Below are 25442 nucleotides of genomic sequence, written 5' to 3' on the forward strand. Positions count from 1 at the left end.
ACTGCATAACTTATCTGGGGTCTCAGAACATTCAGCTTTGATCTTGTCATTACTTCAGAAGGCAGCGTCCCTCAGCTGTCACCTTGAGAAGTATCAAGAAATAGTGACCCCCCCAAGGGACGGCAGTCTTCACAACTGTCAAAATGGACCCTGACACCTGGAGATGGGGATGTCATAGAAAGCTGGTCTCAAGGGGAAGATATTTTGTGCCATCTTAAAGACTCACAAATTTATTATGGCATAAGCTTTCATGGACTATTGTCCACTTCATCGGTTGATCCAATGAAGTAAAGTGCCAGAAAGCTTATACTTATACCATTATTTAAAATGTGTTAGTCTTTAAGGTGCCACAAGATATGAGTTGCCAAAACAATTCACTGAGCTCTCCTGTGACACAAGCTTGGAAGTGCAATTTCAGCAACTAACATTACAGTGGTACCTCAGGTTACAGACACTTCAGGTTACAGATGCTTCAGGTTACAGACTCTGCTAACCCAGAAATAGTACCTTGGGTTAAGAACTTTGCTTCACAATGAGAACAGAAATCGAGCTGTGGCAGTACGGCAGCAGTGGGAGGCCCCATTAGGTAAAGTGGTGCTTCAGAACAGTTTCAGGTTAAGAACGGACCTCCAGAAAGAATTAAGTTCTTAACCCGAGGTACCACTGTATCTGCACGGTGGAACCTTCCCACCTTTTCTTCTTTCCATGACCCACCCCCTAAAATCCCCAGGAGCCACAAGCAGAAATGAGAGTGTATGGAAGTTCTATCACACAGCTAAAACTCATTGCACTAGTGAAACATTTGGATTCTGGCTTTAGTAATTGCCGTGTCTAGCCTGTCATAATGAAAGGGCCTTTTCAGTGGTGGCACACAGCCTTGGAATGCTGTCCCACTCTGATACCTTCACCACACCAGGTAATTTTATTTTCCCAGTCTGTGTCCTTTTTTGAACTGGTCCTATTGAATTATTTTTATGCTGCATTTTTAGATCTGCTACCTTTTAATGCCCTTTATGTTGTTTTTAAAGTAAGCTGTGAGCATAAACGTATCAGCCAATAGAGGGATAATTAATAAATTCTGCTTTGCATTAAGAAACCTTAGACACCCCAGTTTAGAACTTCCATAGAGAATTGAATTTGACAGCTTAGATTTGTGTCTTTCATGAACAAATTGGGGGGGATATGGCTACCCCATATTGGAATGTATTATGGGGATATTGAGGACTGCTTTTAGAATGGGAAAGTAGATTATACATTTTAATTAAACCAAATAACCCTTACTTATGCATTTCCCACTGCATATCTTTGATTGTATATTTGGCTCAGATCCGCTAAAGAGTTTTGCACTTTGTTACTGCTTTTCTCTTTTTTTGGCAGGAGGCAAGGCTAGCCTTCGTGCTTCAGATTACTGCTATCTCCCATGGGTTGTCCAGCAAGGCCTGGCACACCCCCAAGGTAAAAGCATGTGACTACAAACTGTTATAAGAGCCGTAACTTGGTTGTTGCAGGGACATTGCTTCCCTTTGTCTTCTTGTTCTTTGATTGCTGACCAAGCAACAAACCACCTGGGGCAATGACTGTTCTACTGGCTGCCTTACTCTTGGGGCTGGCTCTCCTATCCTTCTGGAGGATGGCAAAAGGGAAACTGGAGCCCAAGGCAAACTACCCCAGATGCCTGCCATCCCTGCCAGTCATCGGAAGCCTCTTTTATTTTATTGGACATACCCAGTACCATCTCTTTTTCCACAGATTGCAGCAGAAGTATGGCAGCATCTACTCCTTGTACATGGGCTCCAGTTATGTAGTAGTGGTCCACAACTATACCCATGCCAAAGAGGTGCTGCTTAAGAAAGGGAAGATCTTTGGTGGCCGACCTCAAAAGGTAAGCAAGCTACAAGTGTCTTCCTTATTTCTAAGCCATGAAATCTGGTGGGTAGAGTGGAAGAGGTGATGAAACAACAGAGTACAGTCATACCTCGGGTTACAGATGCTTCAGGTTGCATTTTTTTGGGTTACGGACCGCCGAAAACTGGAAGTACTGGAATGGGTAACTTCCGGGTTTTGACAGTTGTGCATGCGCAAAAGCGCTAAATTGCACTTTGTGCATGCGCAGAAACGCCGAATCGCAACCCACGCATGTGCAGATGCACCGCTGCAGGTTGTGAACGCTGCGGGTTGTGAATGTGCACCCTGCACGGATCACGTTCGCAACCCGAGCGTCCACTGTATGTTCTTTTAAGTTCGTAACCAGAGGTACCACTGTATATTGTTAAGTTATGACCTGCTGTCTGCAGCAGAAAACAGGGTGGTTTTAACATGAAAAGGGACATACAGGTGATGAGCACTGAATCCTCTAACCTCTCCTCTGTGTTCAGTCATCCCAGAAACATTATCTCCAGCCCAGAACAGCGTACTAGGATTGAGCTAGGCTAGAAGAAATATACCTGAAATTTACATGAGGGATTGTGCATGGGAAATGAGGTGAGCAGTCATGGCTTGCTCTATCACATTGCATTTTGCCCTCAGCGAAAACTGTTATAATTCTATGAACATGCATTTGATTTGCTCTTCAGAGCATGATACAAGTGGGCTTCTGTGTTCCTTGAATGAAAGCATCACCCATTTTGTTCCTAAGGAAGAGTTACTACTTGGGTTGCTGAGTTAACTGCAGGTTATAAATTTCTGGAACTGGTTTATTGAATAAGATTATTGATACCTGTAGTACAGTATTCTCTACTCTGATTTGCAGCAGCACTCAAGGGCTTTGGCAGATTTCTTGCCAGTACCTAAGATCCTTCTAATGCAAGGACTGAAACTGGCACCTTCTGCATAAAAAGCATGTGTTTCACCACTGAGCTCTTGCCTTGCCACTCCTATGAACTTGTCTTTGTAACCCAATACAAAGAGAGAGAAAAACTATCTGGAGAGCAGCAGCATAGCCAGGAAGAGGCAGATTCTGATAGGCAGTTTCTGGTTGATTATAACCCTTTTCTGTCCTATACTTTTCTTAACTTTCAAGGAGAAGAGGTGAGGAAGCAAATGCTTTCATGCATCTTACTTTTAGATTATACTTATTTTTCATTGAAACATTAGCCTTGGCATGTCTAAATGCTTATGATCTATATGCATTATAGACATTACACGGTAAATATTCATTCAGTTTAAAATACATAGATGTGGATCGTGAGCTATGTGGTTCCTTTAGTATGATAAATTAATGTTTGCTGAGTTCTAGATAGTACTTCCGCCTTTCTTTAATCAAATATAATTTGTGGCCTTAGACAAAGTGGCATGTTCATATATTTTGTTTTCCTACCTTTCTGATGTCTGGGAATCATTTAGGTTCTTCTCCTAGGATGTTGACTTTGAAGAGGGATGTATATATATACAAAATCCAACAGCAAAACTACTTGACTATGCCATAAAACAAGGCTGATTGTAAGATCTGCAGCGCTGGAATGGTTCCAGAGGTGCTTTAGGAATTATTGGTCTTGGCCTCTGAGTAATATGCAACATTTAATAACCTTTCAAAGAATTTCCCAATTTTATGACCCAGATAAATTGCTGCACCTTCTGTTTTGCTTAAAAAAAAAAAAGTGCAGCCGTAACGAAAATAAAGAAAACAAAGAATCAGAAATGTAAACCAGAAAGTGTTTGATTCTTCATTTTCTTGTTAAGGTAGCATTTTTAAACAATTCAATAAAATAATTTTAATAAATAAACGAATTGCTGCACTTCTTAAATTACACCCTCATACCTCTTGTGTGAATGCAGGTTCCCTAATATACAGATGAAAAGGCACTAATGTTGCAGTATTATGTCTACAGTGGTACCTTGGTTTAATAACAGCCCTGTTTACAAACTATTCAGTATAAGAACTCCACAAAACCGGAAGTAGTGTCCCGGTTTGTGAACTCTACCTCGGTCTACGAACGGAAGCGAAATGGTGGAAGGGCACTGGCGGCGGGAGGCCTCATTAGGAAAAGTGCGCCTCGGTTTAAGAATGGTTTTGGTTTAAGAACGGACTTCTGGAATGGATTAAGTTCATAAACCGAGGTACCACTGTATTCAGAAGTAAGTTCCATTACATTCACTAGAGCTTACTTACAGCCGAGTGTAGGACTGCAGCCGAAATCTGCTTTAATTCCAGAATGAAGGAACACCCTCTCTTCTGTAAAAAGAGAACAATTCTGGGGGGAAATAGGCTTTTAACATACAAAACTGGTTTGTATATATTTGCCCATTTTAAGCCATAATAATTAGGGAATAACAAACCTGTATCAGTGATATTGTGAATAACTTTTTGGTCTGAAGTGGCTTTAAAAAGTAAATTTTAATCAAATGCAGAAGAATGAATCTGATGAAAATAGTTGTTTGCGTTTTTCCTCCTTCCAAGTAAAATAAAACTACAATGCTGTTAAGTTTTCTTCTTCATTGATTCAAGGTGACAACAGACTTGCTGACTCGAAACGGAAAAGACATTGCATTTGCCAATTACAGCCCGGTCTGGAAAGTTCAGCGCAAGCTGGCACATTCTGCACTCTCCATGTTTGGAAAGGGTTCTCTGGCCCTGGAGAAAATCAGTAAGTAAACTAAGGAAAAGTTGGGATTGCTGTAAGAGAATTCCAAGAAGGGAGCTGAGGAGATAAGATCCTAGTGATGACTCTTGTGGCCAAAACATTAGGGTAATTTGCTCCTCTTTGGCTGAATAACACTTTAAGCATTTGTTTTCAGAGCAGTGTTCATTCTCCTCCAGCCAGAGTGCAAATATACACATCACCAGAATTTAGGCACACACCACAAACCTCAGGTTGAGCTTAGGGAGGAATCTGTTTTTCCAGGTTGCAGCTGAAACTGGATTTATGCCATCACTCCCTGATCAGCTGGTGCTTGCATCACTCTTGAAACCACCTCCTTACTTGCCTTCTCAGAACAGATATTGAAATAGAAAAATGATAGTTATGTGCAAAAATGTTTTTTAAAAAGAGTTTCAAACAATTTTTTAAGCAGATAAAGCAGTGTGAAAGTCCACCTGAAACATGGGGGGGGGGGCGCAGAGGGGTGGCAACCAAATTAAATTATGTGTGTCCATTCAGGAATGAAGGTGCAGGGGGAAAAGAACTAGAGGAAGTGTGCACCCATTCGCAGTTCTAAGCATATCTATGCTTGCTCTGAATGTTAAGTCTGTTTCCAACCATTGGTACAGAGTTTGGGTGCAGTTGTGTTTGGCTGCCTAAACCTTTCAAAGGTAGAATTCCATCTTATAGCCACATGCTGGTTTATGCTGGAGCAACTGTGCTCTTTTGGGGAGGGAGCATTATCTTTCTAGAACTACACTTTGAATAATTTCAGGCATGTATTAGGCACCTGCAACTTTAGGAGTAGCAATCGGATTTCCTTACAAATATTTTCTTTGTACAGTATTATATATTCTTCTCATCACACAGACTACTGGGGTTCAGGTGAATCATGGATTTGTAGTGTAATGTGTTTTAAAAAAAACAACCCAAAAAAACCCCCACACCTGTATAATGTGAAAAGGTCTAACAGAATACAAATAATCTCAAAGAGCAACAAAAAATAAATATATAAAGCAGGATGTCCCAGTTGAATAACTATAGGAAACACATGATCACTGGGACAAAGAAAATTAGATATAATGTACTGGATCATATCCCTTCTAGGCCCCTATGACCCCCTAATATATTGCAGCCAATCTTTGGGGTCAATTAAGAAGAAAACTCTTTGCAGGGAGGAGCAGCTATGATTCTGATTGTCTTCTATACGTATAGGAATTAATTTTCTCAGTCTGCATCAGATTGGAAGTATCATATGGGAGGAAAGGGAAGCAGGAAGGAGACTGTACAAAATTCTTAGTACAGGGCATCGTCTTGTTTTGTCCTTTACTGTCACTTAGTGGTAGTGGTCAGAACTTACTTGCAGTGTGGCCAAAAAAATACTCTTTATCAGTCTCTTTCTGCTAAAAAAAAGTAAAACAAGAATAGACAAGATCTCAAATTATACTGCGCATGTCAGGAACAATAGAATAGCTACCCAGACAGCAAGGATTCTTAATATGGGAAGTAGTATAGTCACTTCAGAAAGATAATGACCTCCTGACAAAGCCATTAGCAAGTTTGTGGAGGAAATGGCTTTGAACCCTTGTCTCCCAATGTGGAACCAGCATTCTTATCTGATGGATTACCCTGTCTATTTCAAAGTTGCCCCATCTCCAAATCTGGGTTGCCAATGTCCCTCAGTTTCATCCTTTCATCTTTATTCATAACCACCTTCTTCTAGCTCCTAAAGGTTTTAACATCCCTTCATGCATCTCTTCTTTTAGTCTGTCAAGAAGCAGCTACTTTGTGTGAACTTCTGAGTGCTAAACAGAATTTGCCCCTGGACATGGCACCTGAACTGGCACGTGCTGTTACTAATGTGGTGTGCACCATCTGCTTTAACTCATCCTACCAGCGTGGAGACCCTGAGTTTGAGTCCATGCTCCAATATAGCCAAGGCATTGTGGATACTGTAGCCAAGGAGAGCATGTTGGATATCTTCCCTTGGCTTCAGGTGAGAGCTGGTGGGAAGGGCTAGCAACTAAATAACACATTTTCACCTGATTTGCCATTCTTCATTAAGAGAGGTTGAGGAGAGAGGGTTAGGTACTCTTTTAGGATAGATAGATAGATAGATAGATAGATAGATAGATAGATAGATGATAGATAGATAGATAGATAGATAGATAGATAGATAGATGATAGATAGATAGATAGATGATAGATTAGATAGATAGATAGATAGATAGATAGATAGATGATAGATAGATAGATTAGATAGATAGATAGATAGATAGATAGATAGATAGATAGATAGATAGATGATAGATGATAGATGATAGATGATAGATAGATAGATAGATAGATGATAGATAGATAGATAGATAGATAGATGATAGATAGATAGATAGATATAGATAGATGATAGATAGATAGATAGATGATAGATGATAGATAGATATAGATAGATGATAGATAGATAGATAGATAGATAGATAGATAGATAGATAGATAGAGATAGATAGATGATAGATAGATAGATAGATAGATAGATAGATAGATAGATAGATATAGACAGTTATTCGAGTGGGCAATAGCATATAGATCAGCTAACTTAGAATTCTATGTGAGGGAGGGGAAAAATCACTTTGTGTTCATTGAACAGAATGTGTTCTTTGACTGGGCAAAATCCATAGTTACTTGTTTCAATAGGATATATTTGATGCAGATATTCTGTACTTCCATGTTCATGCACATCATGTCAAAGAGAAATCATACTAAGTTATACAGTTGATTTGAAGCTTGGGTTAAGTACTTAGTTTGTTCTGGAGGTCTGTTCTTAACCTGAAACTGTACTTAACCTGAAGCACCACTTTAGCTAATGGGTCCTCCTGCTGTCGCTGCGCCGCCGCTGCACGATTTCTGTTCTCATCCTGAAGCAAAGTTCTTAACCCGAGGTAATATTTTTGGGTTAGCAGAGTCTGTAACCTGAAGCATATGTAACCCGAGGTACCACTTTACAGGGATTTTGAGGCATGTGCAGGATGCCAGAAGCATCTAGTCAGATCACAGTCTACATTACATGGAACAGATCTGTCTGCTACATAACCCTTAGTCGCAGGGATTAACACAGGAGTTCTGGAGAGGGGATTATTTTCTGCAGACAGGAAAAGAATTGTCATTATGGTTGTTTCTTTCTCCAGCTCTTTCCCAATAAAGACTTGGTACTGCTGAGGAAGTGTGTGGAAGCAAGAGATCAGCTCCTACAGCAGAAGTTTGCAAAACATAAAGTAAGTAGAATACACTTAGTATTATTGTTATTAATTACCTGTTCTTCACCCTAAGGTCCCAGGGTGGGTTACAACAATTAAAACACAATATTAAAAACACTTAAAAATAACTTACACACACAGAAGTAAGGTGGGTCCTAAAAATATGCACCTCAAGTCTCAAAAGCCAGGGTAAAGAGATGCTTAGAGGAGCAAACCCAGCAAAAGAGAGAAAGCTGTTTCATGGAGATGGAAGGATCTGTGGATAAAAGCAATGAGCATCATAGCAAAGATGAAAATGGTACTCCAATATGAATCACAATTAGAACACAATTTTGGATGATGAGAGAAAAGGGAAGGAGAGAAAGATGTGTGCATAAAGAAGGACCCTGCTTCAAGACTCTACGTCTTACCTTCTCCCACCTTTTTAACAATAGGCCCACAAGTGGGAAGAAGCCTCGGTTCTGGTGCCTCAGTTCTGGAGCTCTCAGTCACCAGGTGTCCTAAACCAGGAAGATGGGGGGATGTTGGCATAGTAAGAAATGTTAAATTGGACAGAGCACATAGAACAGAAAGATCCTACATGCTTTGCTGTCATGTCCTCTGAAGCCCAGTCATTTAAGAAGAAATACAATATTTTATATATCATTTGTGAACCGCAATCATTCCCAGAATGGTTCACAACACTAATAATCAGACTCATTGGCAAACCATATTACCCTCACTATAACAGATCTGGAATATCAGGTGCTGTTAGTGGCATTAACAATGGGATTGTGTGGCCAGGCATTACCGTGTTCTTCCTGTCAAGACATTGGTTATACTTTTGGGGTTAGCTGCGGGAAAGCCAGTTTCAAATCCTGGCTCAGCTTTGATTAATGTTCAGGGTAGCCTTGGGCACTAATCTACCTCACAAGTTTATTCTTCTTGTGAAACTAAAAAATGCTACTCTGAGCTTCTCACCTCCATAAAAGTCAAAGTCACTTTTCACAGTGACTAAGATTCATTCATTCATTTAACGTATGGGCAGAGATCAGGGCTGGCCCAAGAGACACCCAAGTATAGGGCGGTATATAAATAATAAGAATAAGAATAATAAGAATGATCAGGCTGCAATACCAGAGAGTAAGTGCTATTGAGCTCAGTGGGACATACTTCTCAATAGACATACAGAGTCTTGCAGAGTAAGGCTCAGTTTACAATAAACAAATAAAACACTCCTCATGTTCCCTAAAAAATTGTTGGCTGCTGAACCATTACAGTGTTAATTACTTTCAAGCAAATATGCTTTGCAGGACAGGACTGCAGCTATTAGATATATAAAAAAACCTAATCTATACTGACTCGCTCATTTCATGATACTTTTGCCCATGTTCCAAAATGTTATATTGATCTCAACAGAATTTATTTCAAATTAGTGGGCATATAGTCACAGCTTCAGAATTTTAAAACAAGGTTTGTATTTTATATTTTATTTCCCTCTTACGTGTTTTGGGGGAGGTCTGACAGTGGCAGTGGCTGGCAGCTGGCATTTTTAAAGACTTATGACAGTAGTTGTTTGGGGGTTGGGGGTAGGGAGATGATGGCCTAGACCATAAATTGTCGCTCGATCTTAGCCCACAGTTGCTTTCATCTTCTACCCAGGAAATGTTCAGCGATGATGATTCCGCCAATTGTTTATTAAACGTACTCCTGAAAGCCAAACTCAACATGGAAAACAACAACAGTCATCTGTTGCCTGGGCAGGAGCTGACGGACGACCACCTGCTCATGACAGTGGCTGACATCTTTGGAGCTGGTGTGGAGACGACCACAACTGTGTTGAAGTGGATTGTGCTCTATCTCCTGCACTACCCAGAGGTACAGCTCCTCTAGTCCTGCCCAAATCCCTGGGGATTCTTGACAGTGTGTTATGTGAACAAGATAGAGAAGAGTAGCATAAAGTGCAATCCTATGCAGGTTCAAGCCCCACGTTGATTCCTGCATTGCAGGGAATTGGGCTAAATGACCGTTGTGGTACCTTCCAACCCTTCAATTCTATGATTCTATGAAACAATCAATATCAACTAATGCAAACAAGTCAGGATGAATGCTCAATAAATAGGTCATATGGAAATAGGGATGGGGGAGAATTTTGATGTCGTTCTCATTTAAAGGTGAACCTATCTAATTCACACTTTCGGAAACAGTATGTGAATCAAAAGAAAGCCATCCTTCAAAATTAACACGTCGCTGAATTATGCAATGCAGTTCTCCTACCATGTAGTGGGTACCAAAAGTGCATATACTAGGGTAAAGTATACATATAAATGCATGTATTAGTTAAAATAACACAGAAAAGTGCATTATATTTGGGGGGAGGAATTGCTTTGCAAAAAAATTTATATTTGGGCAAAATTGTATACAAAAATGTACACATTGGGAGAAATTTGTGCTAAAATGCTGATGAATTTTCACGAGGACTTTAAAAAAAATCACAAAAGGATGTGGAACTGAATTTAAAATGAGAAACTGAGAGAAATTGAAATTGAAAGATTTACTCATTCCTATCGGGAAGTGACCTTTCTTCATGGGACTGCACCATTTTTAGAGGCATGGAGAGGGGGAATCACCCAATCCACACACTGATGCACCGCATGCAGTAATTAAAAATGGCTCCCTAGTGGCAGCATATGTATCAGCCCTCCCCAAACAAGCAATACCATAGCTTCCTGCACCCCTCTGTTAGCACAGAAGGTCTTGGTAAATGGGAAGTGGAAAAGCTGTTATCCACTAGCAGTGTAGTTTCTCACACCTACTGCATGAGCAAAGGAATACATGAAGCCCTATTTCAAAAGTACTTGAAAAGGCAGTAGCTTTCTTTCCATTGTTGAGTCGCCCAACTGTAAGAAAAAGGGTAAGGCCGACAGTTAAATAAATTAGGGGGGAAAGAGAGCTGAATTGCAGACTTCCTAACCTGCTGCTCTCATTGTCTGATTTGTCTAACTCTTCCACACTTCCCAGGTGCAGCAAAAGATCCAAGAGGAACTGGATCAGAAACTTGGCTTTAACAGATTTCCTCAGCTTGATGACCGGCAGCACTTGCCTTATTTGGACGCTACCATTTGTGAAACTCTGCGCATCCGGCCTGTAGCTCCACTCCTTATCCCACACGAGGCACTGGCAGATACAAGGTAAAGTCCATTTCCAAAAGTGAGATCTGCTGCAAAGCTGAGGTGCAGAAGGAGACATAAGGGCATCAGTAAGAGGAAGCGGGTGGCGCTGTGGTCTAAACCACTGAGCCTAGGGCTTGCCGATCGGAAGGTCGGCGGTTCAAATCCCCGCGACGGGGTGAGCTCCCATTGCTTAGTCCCCACTCTTGCCCACCTAGCAGTTTGAAAGCACGTCAAAGTGCAAGTAGATAAATAGGTACTGCTCCAGTGGGAAGGTAAATGGTGTTTCCGTGTGCTGCTCTGGTTTCACCAGAAGCTGCTTAGTCGTGCTGGCCACATGACCCAGAAAAACTTTCTGCGGACAAATGTCGGCTCCCTCAGCCAGTAATGCGAGATGAGCGCCACAACCCCAGTCGTTCGCGACTGGACTTAACTGTCAGGAGTCCTTTACCTTTTTAAGAGGAAGCCACTGATGGCCTTTGTCTTTCTGCAGCATTGGGAAATATGACATTCCTAAGGGAGCTCACGTTGTGATTAACCTGTGGTCCATTCACCATGATGAGAAAGAGTGGGACAAGCCAGGGGAATTTAATCCAGGTGAGTCTGCCACACTTGCCTCCTGGCATGTGTGTGTGTGTGTGTGTGTGTGTGTGCTGCTTAAATTCCGTTTTTGTCTGGGCAGGGTGGATTTTCAACACACTTTTTCTATTCCTTTTCCAACCCAGTACCTGAAACTGACTTGGTCACATCTCTGGCGGGCTAGGGACAAAGATGAAAGCTGTTTCCTAGTTCTGCTGGATCTTTCAGTGGCCTTTGACACCATCAACCATGACATCCTTCTGGAGCTGGGGGCACTGTCATACAGTGGTTCCGCTCCTTCCTCCTGGGCCGTGCCCAGAAAGTGGTGTTGGGGGATGAGTGTCCAAACCTCTGGGCTCTCACTTGTGGGGTACCTCAGGACTCTATCCTCTCCCCCATGCTTTTTAACATCTATATGAAGCAGCTGGAGAGATCATCAGGGGGTTTGGGCTGGGTGTTCACCAGTATGCAGATGACACCCAGCTCTACCTCTCTTTTAAATCAGAACCAGTGAAGGTGGTGAATGTCCTGTGTGAGTGTCTGGAGGCAGTTGGAGGATAGATGCCAGCTAACAGATTGAGGTTGAACCCTGACAAGACAGAAGTACTATTTCAGGGGGGACAGGGGGCTGGTAGGTGTGGGGGACTCCCTGGGCCTGTGTTATAGAATTACTGTCCACGGGCACATTTGGGAAGGGTCTGTAGCAGATGTGAAGAGCCTTCGGCCCTCCAAATATTTGTTTCAACACTGTGTATACTGCTTGATCACAGCAATACTGGAGGAGCATTATAATAAGACTAAAAATGAGTTAAAACAATAAAATCAGAATTCATTCAGAAAGCCTGCTGGAATACTTAAAAAAGTCTTCGGTAGGTGTCAAAAGTGCAACAGGAAGACAGGAGTGCCACAAAACTGGGCCCACAGTACTGAATGTACGAGCCATGCATCTAAGCCATGAGGAACCACTAATAGTGACTCCCCCAAAAGGCCTTAGTGCCTGAGCAGGGATATAAGGGATCAGGTACGAGGTGTCCTGGACCCAACTTGTTAGGCGGCTCATTAAAGAATACAAGAACCATGAACAGGATCTGGTAGCATAGGAACTACAACTGCCATCAGCCTCAGCAAGCATGGCCAATGACCAGGGATGATGGGAGTTATAACTCAGCAACATCTGGAGGGTCAAAGTTTCCCTTCATCTGGTCTATAGAGATATTCCAGCCAAGTTCTTGTATGGTATCAGTTTATGTTTTATTTATGTTTTCTGGGGATATGTTTATGTGTGTTCTTCCTCCCACACAGGACGTTTCCTGAATAAGGATGGGAAGAGAATCGCCTCTCCCTCACCCAGTTATCTTCCCTTTGGAGCTGGTACCCGGGTTTGTTTGGGAGAAGTCCTGGCCAAGATGGAGCTGTTCCTCTTTATAGCTTGGACCTTGCAGAGATTCACACTCAGCGTCCCTCAAGGCCACACACTGCCTGAACCAGAGGGGAAATTTGGAGTTGTGCTTCAAGTACCAAATTTCAAAGTAAAGGCCACACTGCGGGAAGCTTGGAAGGCCAAAGTAAGAGAGGAGTGACGTTATTTGGCTCTCAGACAGCCTCCCTAAATGGAAAGAGACCAAAAATTACTTCAGCTGGTTCATTAAAAGGTTTCCTGGATAAGTGTGCCAAGAAGGGGAAGTAAACTGCTTAGTCAAGGACACGAGCCACTATCCACGTAGTAGAATATATTAGGCACATTGGAGAAAGGCAGAAAGGACACCACAGTTCATAAGAAACTTTTTTGACATCGAAAGTTGCATCTTCTTCCATCTCTCCCTCAGACTCCAATGGAATAACTGAGAATGCAGTGTTTTGCATGGCAGAGCAGTGACAACTCTGAAGTGTCTCTAAACAAAGAGGTCACCCCATTTGTCTCTCATTGCTGGACTCCTGTCATTAACCTATACTGTTAATTTTCTTTCAGTGATCTTAACCCGTGGAACACAGCTCACCCATTTAGATATGAACTTTGTCCCTTCTGTGTCCTCCCATTCTTATTTTTTGGTGCCTCCATTGATGTTAGCACAGGATCCTCAAATGCTTGTGCTCAAAGATCTGGTCATGATTAGTTATGAAATCAATGGACACCAGCCAAAGCACTAGCACAACAAATTAGGGAAAGCCCTGGTTTGAGAAGAGCATGCATAAAATAAGGACAGAGCGCTGCAAAACCATTGTCATGGGTCTTATGTAACTTAACTATGAGCATCAGAGGCAGGTGGGAATACTGTGATGTCTCTGTTGTTTGCCAGTACCTATGGACAGCAGCAAAAAATCCACAACCTTGAATGCAACCCATTTTATGTCCTAGTACTTTCTGTAGAAAGGGGAGAACATTAGCTGTCCAATGATGGGATTAAAATAGCTTTAGGAAGTGTGTCAGAAGAAAAGCGAAGCTGGTTGGTTCTTATCTAGGGGGAGCGCAGGTAGACGCTGTGGATATAATATCAAATGATAAGGGGGTTACTTCAAGGAAGAAAAATAGCTCTCATTTAAAGGCAGGATATAGTTAGGGAGGTCTAATCAGCTGGCTCTACAGTGGGTGAGAAGAGCAACGGCCTCATACCTGAGCTGGAGTCTGTTCACAGCATGTATTTGTTCAAAACTGAAGCCAATGCAGTACAGGAGAGTTAACAAATCTGTGTCTTCCAGATGTTGATGGACTACAAGCCCCATCCCCAATCACTGGCCATTCTGGGTGGGACTGATGGGAGTTGGAGTCTAACAATATCTGGAAGGCCACATGTTACCCATTCCTGCATTAAAAGCCTTCTGCTACAAGGATAGGGCTTCCTCAGATTTATAAGGCTATTCACTTGTATTACTACAGAGAAGAAGCCAGAAACTAATTTCATCCACTTCCAAATTTGGTACAGCTTACTTCTACCCCACTATATCCTCCCTCTAGAAATACCATTGAGTTTAGTTACCTACATCCTATTTCTCTCATATACGGTTTTTCTTCCCCCCACATATTTTTGATTTTCCACCTGCTGTTATGCTCAATACAACTGCCAAAAGGGTTTTTTCTTTTTTCAATTTGCTTTTCTGTTTTATCATATCATCAACGCATACTGTGTTACAGTCAGACACAGGACAATTGGGGGAAAAACAAACATATATATATATATATATATATTTGCTTTCGTAGATTTTCACGGGTACAGGAATGCAGGTTTTGGTGTCCTCGGGTGTCTTCCCGTGTAAAAGTTGGGGTGTCTAGGCGACGTTTCGACGAGGTCTCACTCGTCATCTTCAGGCTGGTGCTTTCGGCTTCTTGTTACTGGAACAGAGCGGGATCTCAATGTTTGAGTTCCTATAAATACTGTAGAGGGGGTGTGGTGTCTAGCCTCCAATGTTCTGGGCAGAGAGGAAGTTCCCAGGCTAGTGTGCCTTTTCTTCTTTTGTTCCTTAATTACTTGAGAGATACCTTGAGTGATTTCTTGAGTGATATCCTGAGTACCACTTAGGTGGGTCATTAGGTGTGGATTAGTTGCTAAAGTCTTTGTGTCTTGACCTCTTGAACTTTGTGAAGAGTTTTCCTGAGAAGATGGCTGTATTGCACTTAGTTGTGCTTTGGAAGCCATCGAGATAGAGAAACACCCTCACAACATGAACAAGCGTGACGACACATCCCGCTTGCCAGACATCTGGAAATTAGCCCTCCCCACAAAAACTGACACCAGATCCAGAGGCACACAGAACGCCAACACCAATCAACCACACCAGACCCAAACCCAGACCCTCTCCACAGATGAATTACTGACACCATCCAGTAGCCAATCCATGGTGGCACCTCCGGATGCTGCACCCCCCTGCAATCCCTACACAGATCTGGCTGACACAAGCCACAAAACCACAGCTCGCCCCTATACACGAAGCCAAGCCAAAGCACAACTAAGTGCAATACAGCCATCTTCTCAGGAAAACTCTTCACAAAGTTCAAGAGGTCAAGACACAAAGACTTTAGCAACTAATCCACACCTAATGACCCACCTAAGTGGTACTCAGGATATCACTCAAGAAATCACTCAAGGTATCTCTCAAGTAATTAAGGAACAAAAGAAGAAAAGGCACACTAGCCTGGGAACTTCCTCTCTGCCCAGAACATTGGAGGCTAGACACCACACCCCCTCTACAGTATTTATAGGAACTCAAACATTGAGATCCCGCTCTGTTCCAGTAACAAGAAGCCGAAAGCACCAGCCTGAAGATGACGAGTGAGACCTCGTCGAAACGTCGCCTAGACACCCCAACTTTTACACGGGAAGACACCCGAGGACACCAAAACCTGCATATATATATATATATATATATATATATATATATATATATATATACACAACACATATATATGAATAATAATGGTAACATAGCTTATTCCTTGAGTTTGACTCTTATAAACCTTAGTTTTTACTCCCCTTCCACTCCTTCCTTGGTTTCCTAACTGCTATCTTTTCAACTGCGTTCTCTTACTCTACTAAGTGGTTTTCAGTACCTTATATTATCCCACGTTGTAACATCTACTGCTGAGTGTTTTTTGTCAGCCTGTTACAATTATATTCTTGTTATAATATTTTTTCATATAATCGATATATAATGTCCAGTCTTCTTTTAAATTCTTATACAGTGGTACCTCAGGTTACATACGCTTCAGGTTACAGACTCCACTAACCCAGAAATAGTACCTCAGGTTAAGCACTTTGCTTCAGGATCAGAACAGAAATCGTGCGGCGGCCGCACGGCGCAGCAGGAGGCCCCATTAGCTAAAGTGGTGCTTCAGGTTAAGAACAATTTCAGGTTAAGAACGGACCTCTGGAATGAATTAAGTACGTACCACTGTAGTTCTTTTTTAATGCATAACTAGCAGTGAATTTTAAGTTTGTTTTCCACAATTGTTCCCACAGGTTCAAATCAATATTATGACCCACATCTTGTGCCCCTTTGATCACAGATGATTTTACAAATTCTTCTTTCGTTTCCCAATCAAGTAATATCCTATACATTTTATATAAATTTTTAACGCTAAATTTTAATATTTCTTTTTCAAATTTTGATGGTTTTTCTGCAAATCCCAATTTCTTATCTACCTTAAATTTTGAATTGATTTGGTGATAATCAATTCAGCCAGTCCAACACGTACTCTTTAATCTCTTCATTCCCCCCCCCCCCTATTTTTGGTTCTCCTTCTGAGATGTCTAGCAATTCATTATTGGTACCCCAGTTGTCACTTTTATTAATTTTCTTCCCTTGTCTCAGCTTCTATTGGGAATAACCACTTTGGTGTTTCGTTTTCTAACAATTTTTTGTATTTTTCCCATACTAAGGTTTTTCTAATAACATGACTGGCGAAGCTTTTACGTATTCCAGCTTTGCCGTACCAAATACCAGCCATATTTGACATCATGGCCCTCCAAGTCTATCAACTGTGTATTTTCTAGCAATAAAGGTGAAGGTAAAGGGACCCCTGACCATTAGGTCCAGTCGTGACCGACTCTGCGGTTGCGGTGCTCATCTCGCTTTATTGGCTGAGGGAGTCGGCGTACAGCTTCTGGGTCATGTGGCCAGCATGACTAAGCCGCTTCTGGCGAACCAGAGCAGCACACGGAAACACCATTTACCTTCCTGCTGGAGCGGTACCTATTTATCTACTTGCTCTTTGACGTGCTTTCGAACTGCTAGGTTGGCAGGAGCAGGGACTGAGCAACAGGAGCTCACCCCGTCATGGGGATTCGAACTGCCAACCTTCTGATCAGCAAGTCCTAGGCTCTGTGGTTTAACCCACAGTGCCACCCGCGTCCCTATTTTCTAGCAAAACCCAGTCTTTAATTCAACACAGGTAGGGAGCTTCAAAATACAATTCTAAGTCAGGGAGTGCAAAACCTCCTCTGTCTTTTGATGATAAATATCGTATGTTTTATCCTAGGTTTCTTCCCCCTCCAGATAAACTTAGACAGATCTTTTCACCAATTTTTCAGACATTGTGTATTGTTAAGTATTGGGATCATTTGCAATAGGAATAGCATTAGAAGAAATTAGGGGAAATTACCAGCTGGAAAATAAGAGAAAAAAGCGAAGTTCGTAGGAGTGTCACTATAGGTAAATAATCATAACATCTATAAAGATAATTAAGTGAGGAATTGGAAAGAAATTAAAAAAGACTTAGATATATGAAGCAGAATGCAATTATCATTAATGGGGAGAATCTCGGCAATAAAAATGAATATTCTCCCCAAAAATACTAAAAGGGTTTTATTTTTATTACTTATTTTGGAATATATAAATCTGATTTGGGGACTGTTTATTCAGCCAAAGGTTGACAGGGTGTGAACCCCATTAAGCTTCTGATTAAACATGGTTAGTTTGCATACCATTTGCAGCAGGGACTCTAAATTGAGGGGGGTGATAATGATTCAATAAATATGATTTATTAACACAAAGCAATTTTGCTTTTTAAAAATGCCAAGCTTTCTCGCTAAAAGCAACAGTCCTACACTATTTACCTGAGAACAAACCACACTGGAAATTTCTTCCAATAGAATGGCAGTGTAACTTAGCTAATAAATGATTAAAATATACCAACTAGTAAATTAGGAAGCTTCAGCTATTTCAGAAGGGAATATTTGCTATACTCCTATGCTCAGATTGCTTTGAAGCAAAGATCACCATATTCAACGTGACATACTCCATGTTGATGTTGTTTAATTCTACAAAGTTACTGAAAGGTTTATAGAACTACAATCACAATTGCTTTCTTGGTTGGTTGATTCCTCTATTAGTATATTTGTCACTAAACTTACAGATCCCGTTCTCCATATTCCTTGTATGCATGGATGAACTTGTGTGCATATTTTACCATATTTGCTTCACATTTACCATGGTTTTATGGTATGTATTATGGATTCTGGCTGAATTAAAACATATCCCTCAGCAATTGATGTCACATTTCACTGAAGCAGAGAGCATGTACATTTGTCCTGGTCATAAAAGCAAAAGGAAAACGGTGCAAGTGTGCAGAGAAGCTAGAGATTGTTTTATATTATTTGAACTCACAGTATACAAAATAGCACCAATAACAGAAGTCACACTGAATAGGAACCAGCCTACCATCTCTTCAGTCCCCAAAGGCCAGATGAAGGCTTTAACTGATGTCAAAAAGACGCCAACCAGGAGAACAAATTTCTCTCTGATGGGCGGGAGTTCCAAAACTGATCAAATTTGGCTACACAGTGAACATTACTGGAGGCAGACAAAACCCTCACACTGCCTTCAATGTGAAGAGGCAGGAGAGAAAGGAACACAACCCTTACCCAGTCAACTTCCTATTTTGCCATCCTGGTTTAGTTGCCTATTAGCATTCCCCTCTCCCAGGCCAGCTATACATGTATGCAGTTGCAGGACTGGTTGAAGCAGAATGTGGATGAAGACCCACAACTGCATGCACATCCCACTGAAAGCAGAACAGGGGAGGTGGACAATACCCACATTCAGATGAGCATCCGAACAAAGGTGTTGTTCATCTTTCAAAGGTGTTGTTCATCTGAATGGAAGCACATTTCAACAAAATAAGCATCCATAGTCTACCGCAATTAGTCAACTTGGCCAGGGTGAATGAACACCAATCTGGCTGTTACAGCAACTCTTCTGCATGTTAGCTGCAGAAGAGTTAACAGTTTGCATATACTGTGGAGCTCGCTAGATGGCACCAGCTCACACATATTTACAACAGTTCCCGGTGATTATGATACAAGTCACTCTAGCTGCAGTTGCAGTATTAAAAGATTCCAAAAACGAGAAATTCCAAAATACCAAAGTGTCACAAAATAATGTGCAAGCTTTTGAGTTCTTAAGAACTCTAAATCAGGCTAGATGGTAAACAGCAGTGAAGAGAGGAAAAAGTAGCTTATGGATGATGCTGAAGACATGTTTTCTCTATCTGGTCAAAGTCTTAAAATACAAAGGGGACAGGAGGTAGCAGACATTCAAATGGGGGTTTTTTGGCCTGTTGTGCAGGTGTCAGTTTGCACCAAAGCCTGCTGGGAAGCAGAAGGGTAATGATGGCAGAACCCTCATCTCTGAAAACACAGTAGACAGTGACTGGTCCAAGGTCACCTCATAAGCTTCATGGTCGAGTGGGGGGTATGAACCCTGGTCTCCCAGGTCTTAGTCCAACACTAACCACTACACCACACCACACTGGCTCCTTGTTTAGTATAAAAGAGAAATAAGAGAAACTAGTCCTTATGTTAGAAAAGCTGGAAATTACTTGTGCAAGGCTATAAGTCGATAGAATATAATTGTAGAATTGGAAGGGACCATGAGGATCATCTAGTCCAACCCCCTGCAATGCAGGAACTTTTCACCCAGTGTGGGGATCAAACCTATGACCCTGAGATTAAGCATCTCATGTTTTACTGACTGAGCTATCCAGTCAATTTGTGTAGCTTTACCTTGCAGTTTGAGAAATGCTCCTTCAGAGAATCTTCAAATGGTGCGAAAGATGTAAATTTGTACCATGCAGCAGGTTCTCAGAAACTGGTACAATATTTTTTGTTAGGCATTTGACAGAAAATAAACACAGAGCCTTGCCAAAGCAACAAACAGCCTATCTGCATCTGCCATAATAACTGTCATCAATTCTAGGAACATCAAAAGCTCCAATCCTAACTCCGTTTACCAGGAGGAAGTTCCATTATAGGATTAGGGTTGTGCTATAATTCAGTAGGATCTTTATTATCCTTTATCCTGAACCAGAACAGATCAGGGCTGCTTGGGAAACAAGGCTTGCCTGAGAAGATCAAGGCTACAATGTGTTGAGGACCAAAAAAAAAAAGTTGTTCTGGGCTTATTCCAGTACCTTCAGCCAGTTAAGATCATCTGCTACACAGCAACGGGAGGCTGAGCTCACACCCTTTTTTATATCCCCCCTTTTGCTGCTTAAGATCAATAGCCATTCAAAATATTCATTTGTAAGAATGCTGGCATTGTGTTACTTTTTAAAGTGAGCACTCCTATAATTATGAGATGGAAGCCATTATAGCTATCTAAGGCAGGATGAGAAACCTGTGAACCTCCAGGTGTTAATGGACTCCCCATCAAACCCAACCAGCTTGGCCAGTGGTTATGGATGATGGGATCTGCAATCAAACAACATTTGGAGGGCCACATGTTTCCTATTTCAGGTCTAACATACTTATTTTAGAAGATCATCCCAGACTTGATGTGAAGGATAACTGAGCATATTCATTGTTTCAGATAGCTTGGGCCATTAGTAAAAAAAACTTTCAGGTTTCTAGTGTGATTGATTGGTTGATTGATTGATTGATTGATTGATTGGTTTATTACGGCCATTGGCCCATATCTAAAAACAATACATCAAAATTTATCCATAAACAATACAATTTAAACAGTTCCAAGTTAAAACACCAAGTTAAAACACCCCAGGTTTCTAGTGTGAATTTATTTTTCCAACAACTAGTGTGTTCTTCTTGACTAAAGTGCCCTCTTCCTGGAAAGTATATTCAATATAGAAAATCACCTCTTACCAAGCAAAGACTTTAAATGTGTGATGTGGATGCAGCCTTGTAGTGCTATATAGAGGGAGTCCACCAGACTGAGGACCTGTTATGTGATGGCTAACTTCTCCTGGTTCAAATTGCTAATCTCATGTCTATCAAGGTGCACCATGCATGGTATATAAATAGCTCACGGTGGATTGACTTAAAAACAACCCCAAGCGCTTCATTTTCTTTTCTTTTTTAAGTGTACATAGTAAGGAAAATAGTTAAGCAAGAGAGAGAGCTTAAGAAAAGCTCAACACAGTGAAATAAGGAGTGGAAAGAGAATAAATACTCTACAATTGCCACAAGATGGAGATCATCCCCACACCTCTAGCTCTAAGCATTGGCTGTTGCAAAATAAAAATCAATCTCAAACCATGCAATCTTTGTGAGGGAAGTTCCTGGTTCAGCGCTCTCTCTCTCTCTCTCTCTCTCTCTCTCTCTCTGTGTGTGTGTGTGTGTGTGTGTTGGAAGGACTTCAAGGAAGAGCTCAGAGTGTGCCACAGTTAACAGCTATTTGCCTTGGTAAGGTGTGAGATCTATTGATCAAGGGCTCCTAACAGCACAGTCCAGTGTACGAGGTTTTTGGGCCTACAAAGTTAAGAAAAGAAACCCACCATTCTGAAAAGGTGTCCTTGTTAGTCCTTATACTTCTTTTCAGTGAGCAAGTTTTTTGTGAGCACCAGTCATGAGTTTCATAATCGGGATCATGTCCAATAACACTGGAAGTGGATAAGTGGGTGTCTTTTATGTAAGGAACAAAACTGCCATCGAGTTTTCCCAAACAGACTCATGCCACTCTCTCCATTCTACAAAATCACCAAGGCACTCACACATACACCCACAGAGGCCTTTTCTGCTCCCCTTCTCCCACTGAAATTAGACTGGAAAGAAACATGCTGTTGTAGCAAAAATAAGGTTACACTTAGACACACACACACACACAGAGAGAGAGAGAGAGAGAGAGAGAGAGAGAGAATGTGTGTGTGTGTGTGTGTGTGTGTGTGTGTGTGTGTGTGTGTGTGTGTGTGTGACATAGACAGAGAGACATACAGAGAGATATGCACATGTTAATTAGGCCAGTTTGCAAATGCCCTTACAGGCTCAAACAAACCAGATTTTGGCAAATTCTTTCACTCTTTCCCAGCCTGCTCTTCTCTTGATATAGTCACCAGTTTCTGACTAGGTATAGAATGTTTTCAACATAAAGCAACATGGTCAGTGGCTCTTGCTGATTAAGCTAAGAGCAAAATGCTCAGTACCCCCAATATGATCTTCCAGGTGGCCAAACTCAGTTTGCTTTCAAGGTTTTGTTTGTGTTAACAAAATGTCACCCACTGACGCCTGCATCCTCTTGCTTGACCTAAATTCTGCCTTCTTCCTTCGCTATCCAGATAGACATGAAATAAAGTATCCTTCCAGATTTAATATCAAGACCTGGGATGCCACTTTGGCCTATGATTTAATGACCTTGGATTTCCCATTCGCTGGTAAACACTCCCTCTGAAATCACTTCTATCAGTATTTATATCCCCACCAGCTGCCTCACAGCTTAAATTCCCATATTTTAGCTTGAGGGCTCTGTCCCATAGCCCCAGCTTGCTGAAGCTCATATTTAGCAGCCTGCAATAGGTGCAGGCACATATATATAGATTAAAACTTCACCAGGGCACAATAGGAGAAATAAAACTGGATGACAGTATCAAGTCTCTCCACTTTCCATACTAGGTTACAGAAGATTTTTTTTTTTTAATTACTTGGCTGGGTGGAAAAGGTAGAATGCATTGCTTCAAAAATAATTATAACATGTAGAGACTGGATATAATAAAATAAGAGATTTATCATGATTAGACAGCCCTGCAGTATCCTGGAACCACTTGGGGAAACCAGTAGTAGTAAGCTATTTGTTTGCAGGTCCATAGGTGCTGAAGTATTCTTATCCCTTAGAGAAAACGTATCCTTACACTTTCCTTTGTCAATAATAATACATAGGATGGAGTGAAAGGAGATATGCCCTGCCTTTCTGCCACTGGTTGTACTGCCACTTTGTATATTCCTGTTGCCATTGTCCAGGCTTTACCCTAAACAGATTATTATTTTTTAATTTGTATTCTGCCCTTCATCTGAAGATCACAGGGCATTTTGCAACATAAAAACACAAAATACATAAAATACAACAAAAATTATTTCCCTCCCACAAACTTATTTAATCAGCCAAATGCCCAGTTATAGAGAAACATGTTCACCTTGTGCAGAAATATATGCTGTACCATTTACACTGTCACTGATGTCAAACAGGATTAAGCAATCCAGCTTTCTCTGTGGTATCTTGGGATGACACAGCGGGAAAAGTGGAAAATCCCTGAACACACAAAGCAACCTGGGGGAAAAAATACTATTGCAGTATTTTAGCATATTGGAGCTCTTACAAAGAATATGGTGAGTATTATCCAATGTTGTGCTACTGAGAACTATTTTCAATATCAAAATACTCCCCCTCCCCACACACTTTCCAGGGAAGACTTTCTATATCAGTATATATTTAGAAATATTACAAAAGCATAGAAACTTGTCATCTCCACAGATCCATCAAAATTCTATAGCCCACTTTGAAAGTGGTCATTGCTATTGAGACAGGTGCAAAGATACACTGAACAGATGCTGGATAATCTTGCCCGGAAGGTCTCATCCTGAAATAATTAGAGATCACTTCTCTTTACAACAGGTGGTTCTGACAACATTAGCCAATGCCAACACATTCCTTCTGTGAATCTTCTCAAACACTTGGTCTCCACAGCCACTTGCTGCATGGAGCAATGCAATTTGTTTGTATGATCTTAATTGGCTTCTTGTCTTTTTAAGTGTCCTCTTATTGCTTATATTAAGAGACAGAGTCCGTTTACTCCCTTCATATGCTTTACCTTATGTCATACTCTCCAGTCTGCACATTTTGACATTGGTTGACTTTCACAGTCTCAATACCTTTCACTAGAACTATGTTAATGCATACCTTGTGCCTCATGCCAAAGGGTGAACAATTAAGACCAGAAATTTCCAGAAGTGGAGTTACTGATTCTTACTGCTAAGGGCTTTACAGACATCTTATTAAACACAATTCTTCATGACAGTGTGAGAGCAAAATGTCATGGACAGCCCTGGGGTTACTGTATTTAAAATCAACATCATTCCTTTTAGCACTCAGCTTTAGGGTAGTGCCCTGAATATGTGCCAGAAGGGAGAATTCAACATCTGAAATGGTTTCCAGAAGCAGTGTCACACCTACAGAGGACCTGATAGGGAACGAGAAAGAGAAAGCGTAAGCTGACTCTAATAGATGATAAGCTCACGACAGCCCAGAACCATGGCTAGGTGATAGCATTACAAGATACAGTGGTACCTCAGGTTACATACGCTTCAGGTTACATACGCTTCAAGTTACAGACTCCGCTAACCCAGAAATAGTGCTTCAGGTTAAGAACTTTGCTTCAGGATGAGAACAGAAATTGTGCTCCAGTGGCACGGCGGCAGCACCCATTAGCTAAAGTGGTGCTTCAGGTTAAGAACAGTTTCAGGTTAAGAACAGACCTCCGGAACGAATTAAGTACTTAACCCGAGGCACTACTGTATGATGTATTTACATCACAAGCAAGTACTTAATATTTGCAGGAATGTGTGCTTCCCCTTCAGCAATAATTGAACTTGCTAACACTGAGAGAACCTACCCAAGTCAATGAGCAATGTCTGTCGATTTCACTGGAATCTGTTTATTACTGTTCCTTCAGATGGGAATAGGGGACGCAGGTGGCGCTGTGGGTTAAAGCCTCAGCGCCTAGGACTTGCCGATCGAAAGGTCGGCGGTTCGAATCCCTGCGGCGGGGTGCGCTCCCGCTGCTCGGTCCCAGCGCCTGCCAACCTAGCAGTTCGAAAGCACCTCCGGGTGCAAGTAGATAAATAGGGACCGCTTACCAGCGGGAAGGTAAACGGCGTTTCCGTGTGCGGCTCTGGCTCGCCAGAGCAGCGATGTCACGCTGGCCACGTGACCCGGAAGTGTCTCCGGACAGTGCTGGCCCCTGGCCTCTTAAGTGAGATGGGCGCACAACCCCAGAGTCTGTCAAGACTGGCCCGTACGGGCAGGGGTACCTTTACCTTTTACAGATGGGAATAAACTTCTCCCGTTGCTTCCCATGCTGAGTCCTCGTGTGCTTCTGGCTCCCTGGGTAATTATACCAAGTTACACAATAACCCTAGGGACATATGAAGCAATGGTAAGCAGGAGAT

General features: G+C 41.6%; 1 protein-coding gene and 2 long non-coding RNA genes across 4 annotated transcripts in view; 2 read left to right on the top strand and 1 right to left on the bottom strand.

Annotated features, from left to right (window-relative positions):
- Nucleotides 1–25442, top strand: part of LOC310844222 — a 399653-nt gene that overhangs the window by 210291 nt on the left and 163920 nt on the right. Inside the window, exon 2 of the long non-coding RNA XR_014564010.1 lies at nt 16450–17053. This is a non-coding gene — a long non-coding RNA (uncharacterized lncRNA). The remainder of the gene's footprint in view (nt 1–16449; nt 17054–25442) is intronic.
- CYP17A1 (cytochrome P450 family 17 subfamily A member 1) lies at nt 624–18538 on the top strand. The gene is made up of 9 exons (XM_083738018.1): nt 624–1882; nt 4445–4583; nt 6344–6573; nt 7763–7849; nt 9473–9688; nt 10832–11001; nt 11474–11577; nt 12862–14729; nt 15946–18538. Exons 1-8 carry the CDS (start codon nt 1574–1576, stop codon nt 13137–13139), a joined length of 1533 nt encoding a protein of 510 aa, XP_083594144.1. The 5' UTR covers nt 624–1573; the 3' UTR covers nt 13140–14729; nt 15946–18538.
- Nucleotides 4445–24877, bottom strand: LOC310844220. 2 transcript variants are annotated; one of them, XR_014564007.1, is made up of 4 exons: nt 23411–24877; nt 7965–8331; nt 5938–5977; nt 4445–4570 (listed from the first exon to the last, which is right to left on the bottom strand). It is a non-coding gene; the product is annotated as an uncharacterized lncRNA (long non-coding RNA). The 2 variants fall into 2 exon arrangements; XR_014564008.1 differs by lacking the exon at nt 5938–5977 and having other exon boundaries at nt 4481–4570.

The sequence above is a fragment of the Podarcis gaigeae genome, assembly GCF_964106915.1.
Source record: "Podarcis gaigeae genome assembly, chromosome: 5".
NCBI classification, from domain to species: domain Eukaryota; kingdom Metazoa; phylum Chordata; class Lepidosauria; order Squamata; family Lacertidae; genus Podarcis; species Podarcis gaigeae.

What these genes read in the sequence shown, in the direction of transcription:
- CYP17A1 (XM_083738018.1), top strand. Translation starts at nt 1,574, where the DNA reads ATGACTGTTCTACTGGCTGCCTTACTCTTGGGGCTGGCTCTCCTATCC. An exon ending in TCTGGCCCTGGAGAAAATCA is followed by an intron (nt 4,584 to 6,343) that starts GTAAGTAAACTA and finishes CTCTTCTTTTAG; the next exon opens with TCTGTCAAGAAGCAGCTACT. An exon ending in AGAAGTTTGCAAAACATAAA is followed by an intron (nt 7,850 to 9,472) that starts GTAAGTAGAATA and finishes TCTTCTACCCAG; the next exon opens with GAAATGTTCAGCGATGATGA.